Here is a 12,089-nt window from a genome sequence, read left to right on the forward strand (position 1 = left end):
GATATGAGATGGTATCTCAAGTTTTCAAAATTTAAAACTAGTGTTGTATAGCAGCATATTAAATCTATGTGACTAAGCTGCATCAATCAATGCATTTGTTGCAAGGTTTCTTTCAGTGCATTGTGATAAGCAACAATTAAATAGTTTGGAACTTTAGAAATAATTTCTATAAATTATGTACTTCCTGCAAGTACCTTATTTTTTATATGAAGTGTTTTTATAATTTTCCAGCTTTGAAATTTTACAAAATTTCATTATGATATATTTTTTAATAAACAACTTAAAATGCACCACCTTTGTAGCAGATTTATTTTTATGCCTTCCAAATTTTTGAAACTTTTCTCGGTCTTGATTCAAAAAAACATTGCAGTTTCACAGTGTTTACAATTATTCTTATAGTTGCATTATCGTAGATTACTTTTTTCTTTTGAAATTGCTAAAAAAGGTTTGATTTGATACATGTACACAGTTTCAAACTAATTATATAACTTATTTCTCAATATATATTTTATACATTTTGTAAAATCTTTGCCCAATCAGATAAAGTTACTTAGCTCATATGAACTAACATCACAATATAGTAGAGCTGTGCAATTTGAGAATTTATAATCAATTATTTATGTAAGATGGCCTTAAATTCCTTTTAATATTAAAAAAAGGTTCAAAACTAAGTAGAAAACTGACAGCTCTACATTTAACAAAAACATAACAGTAATAATCAGAAACTCTAATTCTGATTAGTTGATTATTTTCCCAAGCTATGAAACTAATTATTTGAACCTTCTTTCAAAATCTGGGTATCCTTTGCTAAGCATGACAAGGTTTCAGTGTGTCTTATGCTCAATTTTCATAAAATTTTGTATTTACATTTTACCAATTAGTACAGCATATAATCTTTTCTAAAAATCCACATACATTCTAATAGTATACAAATTTTAAGTTCTTAATTGTTATAAAAGCAATATTTAAAAAAATGCCAAATTTCCTTCTAGTGTGACAGGTGACATTTTCCCAAGGAATCTTCACATCTCTATTTTGTCCACTGCTACTTCCAGAAACTATGAAATTAAATGTAAATTATTCACTGACAAATCATCATTGTTCAAACAAACCACGTTTTTTTTATAGCCTTCATTTGCTTGGTTAGAACTATCAAATAGAAACCAGACATCTCCTGCCACACCCAACTTTCAGCATTTGTAAATAATTCTCTGTTGCATTGAATTATATATTACATATAACTGATAAAAGCCAAAGTTTTCAGTAATCAAATGACATATTTGTATAACATTGTGTTCTGAACATAGAATTGCCAATTTCAGTTTTAATTCAACTTTGGTTCCCACAATGGCTAGCTTGGATGTTTTTATAATAGTTCTTGATGCATAGCTAGAAAGCAAAAAAAGTGACCTTTTGGAGAAGTTTTGTGCTTTTTGCATGTTCTTGGTCCATGTATTTTTGTGCTTTATCTAATTAAATAACATTTGTTTAATGCACTAGTTAACTGTCAATGATAGTTGAGGGCTAAAGAAAAGAAATAGGTAAGAACTTTATTTCTTGTTTTTTCATGTTTATTTTTTTATTATTATAAAAGTAACTAAAATGTAAGAATAGAGATATCTTTAGGGTAGTTAAATCAGGTAAAATAAACAACAATAATACAGGGTGTTCCAAAAGTCACTGTGCAGTTTCGTAATCATATGTTATTATATTTCAGATTTTGATCCCAATATGGTTTTAACAACTGAAGGACGTGTATGGCTCATCGAACACGTACTCCGAGAAGGTGGTAGATATACAGATGTGGTGTGACAGTGATTTGCTGAAAAATTCCCAGATACAATGTTCCCAGTTAATGCAGTTTGTAACCTTGCTGATAAGTTTTGGGAAACAGGATCAGTGGATGATACCAAACGCTGTGGAATCCAGCAAAGCTATCGGAGGAGAAACTGCTGGATATTTCTGACAGTGTGATGCAGAGTCCATCAAAATAATTACAAAAGGTAGCTCAGCAGCATGGTATTGGTCTTGGAACTGCTCATAAGGCTGTTAGAAAGAAATTAAAGCTCTTCCCATACAAAATAATGGTGGTACAAGTACTGAAAGCAACTAATAATGAAAAACGAATATGCTTTGCAGTTGGTTTAACCGATTTATCGAAGAGAATACAACTAATGTGTTGGATGTGACCTTTTTCACCAATGAAGCATGGTTCCATCTATCGGGTTACGTTAATTCACAAAATCCAAGATTGTGGTCATCCGATAATCCTCACAGTTTGCACGAAACACCCCTACATGATTTCAAGGTTGTTGTGTGGGTTGAGATTTCCAGACATCGAATTGTTGGCCCTATTTTTTTTATGAACACAAACAAGTGCTATTTGGAGATTCTTCACACCTTCATCAGTCAGATGACAAGTGATGAAATCAATTACTCATGGTTTCAACAGGATGGTGTTACTGCCCACACATCTCACAGATCTGTGCAGTTATTAAAGGAATGTTTTGGAGAACTCATTATTTCCAAAGACGTGTGGCCCCCACGCTCACCAAATCTTAATCCACCAGACTTTTATCTATGGGGAGCAGAAAAATATGCAGTGTATTGAGATCGTCTGCAGATGCTGGATGACCTGAAAGCAGCGATAACAGCAGTAATTCAGTCTATTTCAAGCCAGCAACTGATAGCAGTGTTTAGAAACAAAATAAGAAGCATCCAAGCCTGTATTGATGCCAATGGGGTCACTTTCACCACGTTTATAATTGCCATTCATATTCACCTCCTGTATTCTATATTGAAACATGTCTGTTAATAAATATATAAGTGCACAGTGACTCCGAACACCCTGTAATAATAAAGTATTTCATGAGGCAAGCATGCAAAAGCTCAGAGTAGCTCATGGAAATTGTAACTCAACAACATAATGTAAAATGCACATTCAAGTGGTTTACTGCTTATAATGGTGCAAATAGTAGTTAGACCAGTTTGAAGGGCAATCAAAAGGGCATTCAAACAATATGTTTCAATTATACATAGATGTATTCTGTTACAAGTTTAAAGATACTTGAGAAATGTGAATGTAGTGTCACATTACATTTAGCCATTATAAAAAGAAAACAAGGAGAACTTTGATTTACTTCTATTTATTTTTTGGTGATTGAGAGGTCAGTAAAATTCATCAACTTTGTATAAAGATACACTAGAAAAAAATAACAGAAAATATGAAGTTTTGCTAAAAACAAAAATTTGAAATGTGTTAAGAAGGTTTTAGAGATTATGCAAATGAAATTTTAGATTTTTGAGATTAAAAAAGTATTTTTAATCGTTACATGAAAATAACTTTGCACATGGACTATTCAAACCAAACATTTGATATACTCAAGGGCAGATCTTTTTTGGGTTTATTAAAAACACTTCACTTTTTAATATGATTTTTTTTTTATGTAAAAGCCTTATAACATTTATTGAAAGACTACCAAATTTTGTGAATATATACACCCATTATATCAAATGTTTGTAGTATTAAATTTACAAAGACTCTATGGGAGTACAAAAAGAAAAGGTCACATGGTCGGACAAATTGACCAAGTCTGTGAGAGGGGGGGGTTAAGTTAAATAAACATGAATCAATTGAAAATAATAATAAAAACATAATAGCAATATTTTAGTTACTTGATATTTGAAAAAAACAAATAATCAGAAAAATGTTTTGATCACTTCATTATTTTTGTTGCATTACTCAATGTAATCAATGCTCATGAGTAATGATTCTATCACGTAATCGAGTTAATTACCCAGCTCTTAGTTGAAACAAAACGACATTGTTGAATTAATATTTCAACTAATAAGCTTACCTTATCTAAAACACCAATATGGCTAAACAGGAATTTATAATATGTTTATGAATTTATAAAAAAAAAAAAAAAAATTAACTAAGTCACTATGCACGTCAAGCAACGAATATTTTAGTTCGAAATACACAAGAAATTGAACAGAATGACCTTTTCTACAGCAAGTAAAACTTTTACTTTATAAAAATATTTAGTACATTTTGTTAAACTAAAATAATTTTTATTGTATTTCAAATATACGGGGTAAATGGTTTTTTTTTTCACATTGTATTCTGATGTGGAGCCTCAAGAAAGGTATTTCTTCAGTATTCCATTTTTTTTCAATCAGTTGATATTTAGAAACAAAAAACAGATTTATCTGAAGATTTTTTTTTTTTTTATAAACTAAAGGTGTTTTTCTCTTTCATGATGATGGGAAACCCACTTGAAGTAAAAATGATCATCTGGGCATATCTTAGGGACAAGAGTGTAAATGGATACAGGAATGTAGGGGGCATTACAGTTAGATGTTAGGTTATTTATTAGTATAGGTATAAAGGTGTTCCTTTATATTAGTTCAATTTTGGTTTTCATTGTTGTATAAGTAGGGCTTCTTTGATTTTGCATTTGTTTATATTTGTTTCCTTACTTATTATCTGGGCGTTTTCAATGATCATGTTGTGTTCACTTGATTTGCAATATTCAAAATGTGTGATGATGGTTTTTTTTGTTCTTTGAATCTAGTTTCCATTTTTATGCTTGTTTCTCCAGTATAGAAGTTGTGACAGTTGTTGCATTGTATTTTATAAATAATGTTGGTGTTTTGTTTCTCAGTGTAGTTTTAACACAGTATGGAATTCTGTTTTGTTCCTGGTTTTTGAATAAATTTGGTGTTTATTGGAAGGATGCGCTTTTTTCAGGTTTTTCAAAATGTTGGTTGTTTTTGTTTTTTTTGCTGATGTCAGGAATATATGGTATGCAGCAGTGTAAGGTTTTGTAGTATGTTGTAGTTTGGGATTTATTATTGTTTGTTTTGATTCTGTTATTGGTCTTGGTGTGTGCTCAATTTTTTCAATGGTTTCTGGAGGAAACTTGTTGATGTTGATGAAGTGTTATGTTATTTTGCTGATTTCACTGTTAATTTTAATGGGTGAACACAGTTTTATGTCTGTGTTTATTTGATTTCTTAATATGTTGAGTTTTTGTTTTGTTTTGTCTGCTGAGTCCCAAGGAATGGTTAGTCCAGTATGGGTGATTTTTCTGTGAGTTTCTGTTTTGAATTATGTACTGGTTCTTGTGATTTTGAGGTTGAGAAATGCTATTAGGTTTGTTTTTTCCTGTTCACAGATGAACTTGATGGGGCGTATAGAGTTAACATGGTTGAAAATACTAAGTGTGTGTTCTGTAGATGTGAATCTAGCAATTGTATCATCAACATGCCTGTACCAGTATAGTCACGAGTGCAAGTCTGAATTGATAGCTTGAGATTCAATCTGTGTCATAAAAATGCTGGCTAGAACTGGTGACATGAGATTGCCCATACTCAGGCCATATATTTGTAGGTAGTTTTGGTCATTGAACATAAAGTTAGTTTTGGTGGTAATGAATTCTATAAGGGTTGCTGCAGATGTGTATCAATAGGTTGGGGTCTTGGGTCTTGGATATAAAGTTTTAAAGCTATATTGCAGGTTTCAGTTGTTGGGACTTCTGTGAAGAGGGAGATTACATCAAAACTGGTCATTAAGGCTTTATGATTTAGTTGATTAAGAATAGATTTAAAGTTAAAACAGTCTTTGAAAAAGGAGTCAGCTGATGTTACAAATTTAGAAAATGCTCATGCTGTGTATTTATTGTGGTTGTAGTTAAACGATTCATAGGCTGACATTATTGGTTGTAGTGGGAGTGTAGTGGGATGAGAGTGTAAGTACGGGATTGTAGAGGGCGTTGTAGTTAGATTTTAGGTTATTAACTGATAAACACAACAACATTTACATAATACAATGAAAAAAACTGACACAACTTCTATATTAGAGAAACAGGCAGAAAATGGAAACCATATTCAGAGAATACAAAAAAAAACAAAAACACCAAGCATTTTTGAGCACTGCAAATCAAATAAACACAACATAACCATAGAAAACACCCAGATACTAAGTAGAGAAACAAATATAAATAAATGCAAATTCAAAGAAGCCCTACAACAACTTTATACAACAACTAAAACCAAAATTAAACCAATACAACGGAACACTTTTATACCTATACTAATAAATAACCTAACATCTAACTGCAATGCCCTCTACATTCCAGTATTCATTTACACTTTTGTCTTTAAGAAATGTGCCCAACAATGGTAAGTTGCAAACACTCTCTTTGTTAACCTAAGAATGCCAAAACATTGTTCTGTACTTTATTTTAATCAAAGTGCTAATACCCATACCAGTCATCTTGAGAATAACTCTTTCCCTTTGTTAGCATTAACTTAATGACAGACTAAAATAAATACTTTCCATTTGTTTCTTTCAGTAAGAATTTATCATTTAATAAATAACTTTGGAGTAACCCAGCTGGATAATGCTAAAGAATGTCTACCACACCAAATAATTTTGAGTGAATTAAAAAATATATATTTCATTTGATACATTTTTGCCAAAAACAGTAACATGATTTTGTCCTTTATAACAATGAAAAAAAAAACTTAAGCAAATGCTAGCATACCGACTTTCCATGTTTTTTCGCACAAGACTAACAAAAGTTTCGATTTCTGCAGCAGTGATGTGTTTCTCTAACAGTTTACGGTTGCTGTGTAACAAGGCAGTGATTGTATCCTCAGCAAGAACATCATAACCAATTTGCTTTTGCATAAAACCAAACCATTTGGCAATGTACTCCTGAATAAAAGGAAAAATAAATTGTGCTTATTTAAACACAAATAGAAGTATTTCAGTGCAAAAAAAACGAACAAAACAATAGTTTTAGCAGTAAATAATAAATTTGTGGACTGTGTAGAAATGCACACAAAAACAGAATGCAATACAGCAAAATTAAACAAAAATCAATTTTTAAAATACTCCAACTTTGTTAAAGTTTAAGAAATCTAAGGAATCAGATTAAAATGTCACGATCACTTTTACCACATGATCTATACCTTTCATGTTAATGAATGTCAATTTTTCTATACTGAAAATATAATTTTGATAGGAACCTACTGCCACACAAGATCAGCTAGCCTTGTTCAATGCTGCCCTCTGTATGCAACCTTTTTATTTTCACATACTCTCTTTGTTAGAATGACACATTCCAACATGTTTCTCATGCAAATCATCATGTATCATCTATTTACCAATTATAGCAGAGTATGTTCACTTGACACATGCTGCACTCCTTTAAAAAAACCTTCACTTCAACAGAAGATGTGAGCACCAGAAATGTGAGGGAAAAGAATGGAAAGTGAAAGAAAAGGTAAGTACCTATCAGAAATACAATTTCAGTATGGGAAAATTATAACTTCTGATTCGGTACTTTCACAAGATTAACTAGATTCCCACATCCACATTGTGAAGGAGGAAGGAGTGGTGTGAAAGAACAACAGAAGCACCCTTGAAAGCATTCAAACAATACCCTTGACAATGAAAAAAAAAAAAGAGAGATCCAGAGATCAAGGAGAGAGAGCCACACCACTTCTGAGCCAGATATGCTCTATACCCATGTGTAGAAAGTAATAAAATACAATGGCAGAAATGGCAATATCCTGAGTAGCTAGAGTACATCAGACTTGGCAGGTTAACCACACCTAAAACTTCCTGTACAGAGTACCAAGATCTTTGTAAGGTTAGAACGAGGATAAAATTATCTATCTTCAACTCAAACCCAAAAACTGGGGATTAAAATCTGCACCAATACGTAAGAATCAATATCCTACAGCAAGCAGGGATCGGTCATCTGGTAACGAGAGAGTGGATTCAACTTGTGAGAGGACTTGTGTTGATTGGTTCAAATGAATCCAACACCTCAACACTGAGAAATGGTGTCCACGTGAAGATGGGATAAGGGCTCCCAACCAAAAGTGGTGAAATGAAAGTGTAGCAGATCAACGGCAGAGATTATGAAATGTGTAACAGGAGGCCTCATCTACCTGAAGGCGACAGATCATCTCAACTGTGTGTGTTAATTAAAAAATAGAAGGCCACATCAACCAGTTCAGCAGTGGATCAACTCCTTGGTAATGTACATGGTATAAAAAGGCTAAATTTAGTCATAAGGTAAAGGATTAACTCCAGTGACTGTGGATATTATTAAATATGCAAATATGTAAAAGGAGGACATGTTATCTAGGAAGGTGATGGATCAAATCATGTGCAATATTGATTGTAACACATCTTACCCAGAAAGCATGTTAAAGGTGCTTATTTCTTGGAATGTTAGTCTAAGAGTCAGATTCTTCACTTTAACTGTAAATATCTTGAGGTATTGCTTGTGTGCTTCACTCATCCACTGTATTCCTCAAATAACATAAATAATGGTGTAACTAGCAGTACTGGTTGAAGCTCAAACAGCTAAGCCAAACCAATCAGTCTGTCTGCCTGCCTGTCTGTCACAGTTACAGATCCCAAAAACAGAAATTCAGCTTGATGGTAAGCTACAGCATACTGATAAGAAGCTTCCAGTGGGTGTGACACACTGAATCCAATCACTTGTGGGTGTGGCACACTGAATCCAATCACTTAACTGCAAGAGAAATTGATCAGTGTGAATCCAATTATCGTGAGAGGAAGGAAACACCAAAAAGTGTTGAGAAGAATGCTCATGCAACAAGGCATTACAAACCTGAGATACAAACTGTGTGACAGATGAGAAAAGCCTACTTAAATTGTCAGGTTGAAACTGGAAGAATGCTCATGCAACAAAGCATTACAAACCTGAGATACAAACTGTGTGACAGATGAGAAAAGCCTACTTAAATTGTCAGGTTGAAACTGGAAGAATGCTCATGCAACAAGGCATTACAAACTGTGTGAAAGATGAGAAAATCCTACTTAAATTTTCAGGTTGAAACTGAGATGGAACAACACACTCAGGAGAAAGAAAAGATGAGCAAAATCATTGTCATGCTAAAAACTTAAGCCAAATCAGAAGTCATTCCAGGGACAAAGGATAACCAGTGTTGTTCAATCTCTTAATGGACAAAATCAAAAAGGTCCATTATTGGATCAACTACACCTAGTTCCAACAAAGGGAGTGGTACAAAACCTGTGGCATGTGTAAAGAAAAATTCACATATAGAAGTCAGCACTGAATTAGAATAACTAATCTTGTGAGAAGAGGCAGGTATCATATCACAATTCTCCCTTAACAAATTAAATCATCAGGAACACAAATGGTGTTACAAAATTTAACTTTCATAAATCACTATCATGTCCATTACATATAGGATAGGAAGTTTTGAACATCGTAATCAATTACAAGAATATTTTCATAGTGAAAATCTGACACAGAAATAGAGTATTTTCATCTATGTTAAACTTTAAATAATTATTGCCACTCAAGCACAATACTTGTCAAATAAATCTGCAATAAAATATTATTAAATCTTCGTAAGAAACAAAAGTTCTGAAAGATTTAAACATCAATTTTTCTTGATCAAGGATTCTTTTCAAGTTAAAGAAAATGGACTTTCACTTTACCAACTTCACCTCTTACACGAGTTTTATTAATCTGAAAAAAAGAAGGGCTAACTCACTTGGTTTTCCTATAGTCTTGTTGTGAGAGACGTAAAATTCTGTAACACAAACGACAGATGTGTTTAAAAGGTGCATGACGGGGGTCATTCAACTCCTCAATCTTCAGCATTGGACCATCTCCGGAGTCAGTAAAAGGAGCTTGAAGAATCTTAAATAACTAGTAACAACAAATACATTTGTAGATTATCAAACACACAGTATTCAATACCTTTTATGTAATTCAAGTTTCTGAAAAACTTTACACCATGTTTTGAAAGGAAATGTTGTTACTAAACACCTATACTTTTACAGTAAGATATATACTTTCTACTTTGTAAAACTGACTTCTAAATAAAAAAGATTAGATAAAGCTACAATAAATGTCTAAAGGGTCTTAAAAACATGCACATGTTCAATCTCCAGAAAATCTTTACAGGAAGTTATTCCATCCATATTACAAATAGTTATTTTTATAAATCAAAATATAATAAAAAAAATTGTAAAAAAAAACAATATGATCAAAAGTGGTGATATAAAGAAAAAACAAACAAAAAACATGTTAATTATTTAGATAACTTATCTAAAGTACTAATACATAATTTGTTTTCAAATGTTTTAGTACATATACAGACACATGATTAAACTGCCAAAATAATGAAAATTTATACAATAATTTGATTTTTTTAAAAACAAACAACTCAAAACGTTTTAGAGACCACAGGTGTTCATGTCATAGCAAATTTTAGAAATTTCATAAACTAAAACAAATTCAATAAATATTACATCAAATCTTTTTTTTTTATGTACAAACTAGACAGTATTTAGAAAATTAATATGTACTAAGTTTTATGCAAATTGGTTATGTATTTTTACTGGTGGGATGCTCATTGCACAAAGCAAGTGCAAACATTTACTGAGGTTGTAACCTACAAATATATATATTCTATACAATATAGACTACACAAGTAAAAAAATGGTGACATAACAAATATTCAATATTCCTTGAACTAGATGTAACTGGTAGATAAAATACAAAGTACAAAAAGGTAAGTCTAAAAACAGTTTTGTGCCACTAAAGCAAGTTTGTAAAAACATTTTTAGAATCATCAAGAAAAATGAAGCATGGGAGCCATTTTTATAAACCAACTGCTATTTTAATTTATTGAAATTTTCCCAAATTAAAAGCCCAAGGCTAAGGTTCAAATCTTAAAAGAAACACTTACTTGTTTCAAGATGTTCTGTTCCCTCAGAAGTTTCTGTCTCTCTCTGTTAGGTTGTGTAACAACCAGTTCTAAGGATCTGGTTTTAGGATCATTCTCCTTACAGGCAATGAAATAAATTAGCTCTTGCAACAACTGGGTGACAAATCTAAAATTAGAAAGCCTATGTATATATAACAAATACTGTGAAAATCTACATAAAACAAGTGTAACACAAAAATTATATTCATGTATGATGTAGCCCATGGGACATTTTCATGGTAATTTGCCGAACTACATTAACCCTTTGAGTGCATAATTACATTTCAGGCAAGGTCTTGAAAAATGTCAATTATTCATTAATAAATGAAATCTAAAATTAATTTTTTAGTACTTTTTCAATATAAAATCCTGCTAGTTGCACTTTCACTTGATGATGTACATACACGAGGTACTCAGGACAAAGTAAAGGACGTACAAGTATCCCAATTAGCACACTATGAGGAAATGTTTTGGTGACACTCTAGGCTTTCAAAAACATTTACAAGAACTCATTTCAAAAATAATTTCACATGTTTAAATGATTCAACAGCTATTAAGTTTTTGAACTGCATCAAAACTTGAAATCACTAAATTATGATCTGCTGAATGTATCAAGTCTCCATAAAACAAGAGAGTGAATGTAATTTACAACATAACTAAATAAACAAAAACTTCCATTAAATGTTTTTGAATCTTGTTTAACCATATCATAACAGGGCTCATGTATCTTACATGATCTTGTAACCACCACATAACCATAGTGGTTTCATACTATTACTCTCAAAATGTTTAATGCACCTTCAAAAATTTGGTAAGCTTTCAATAGAAAAATAAAAATCAGAATATTTAAGTATTCTTACTAAAATTGTGCTCAAACACTGTGGTTTGGAATATATATCAGATTGTTGAGTTCATGATAAATACAATATTCACATTTCTTTAATACCTTCTTTCATTTTGAGTAATGGAACCTTTTTCTAGATTACCAGAGATGGTAACTAAAACTTTGCATGCATCGTTAGCAAAATCCAAGTCTCGAACTTCTGTGGCCGAGACAGGTACAATAGCAAAGGCTTCTTTGTCTTCCTTCACCGATGCACACCCAACCTATTAAAAAGTGTAACGTACTGTCTTGAATACATTTTCCACTGCAAATATAATTTATTTTACAGAAATAGACAGAAAAATAGTATGCATGAAAAATAATTATTTAAACATGAATAACAATAAATTATCAACTTTAATAAAGGTAAACTATCTAGAAACTAAAACTAGAAATATACCTGGTATTGAAA

At 31.8% G+C, this 12,089-nt stretch overlaps 1 protein-coding gene across 1 annotated transcript in view; it reads right to left on the minus strand.

Annotated features, from left to right (window-relative positions):
* Positions 1-12,089, minus strand: part of LOC143250353 (inositol 1,4,5-trisphosphate-gated calcium channel ITPR1-like) — a 178,377-nt gene that overhangs the window by 133,950 nt on the left and 32,338 nt on the right. The window contains 3 exon segments of the mRNA XM_076500799.1: positions 9,574-9,731; positions 10,777-10,921; positions 11,741-11,901. Of these exon segments, the coding sequence (XP_076356914.1) occupies positions 9,574-9,731; positions 10,777-10,921; positions 11,741-11,901 (464 nt within the window).

This window comes from Tachypleus tridentatus, chromosome 5 (genome assembly GCF_004210375.1).
Source record: "Tachypleus tridentatus isolate NWPU-2018 chromosome 5, ASM421037v1, whole genome shotgun sequence".
NCBI classification, from domain to species: domain Eukaryota; kingdom Metazoa; phylum Arthropoda; class Merostomata; order Xiphosura; family Limulidae; genus Tachypleus; species Tachypleus tridentatus.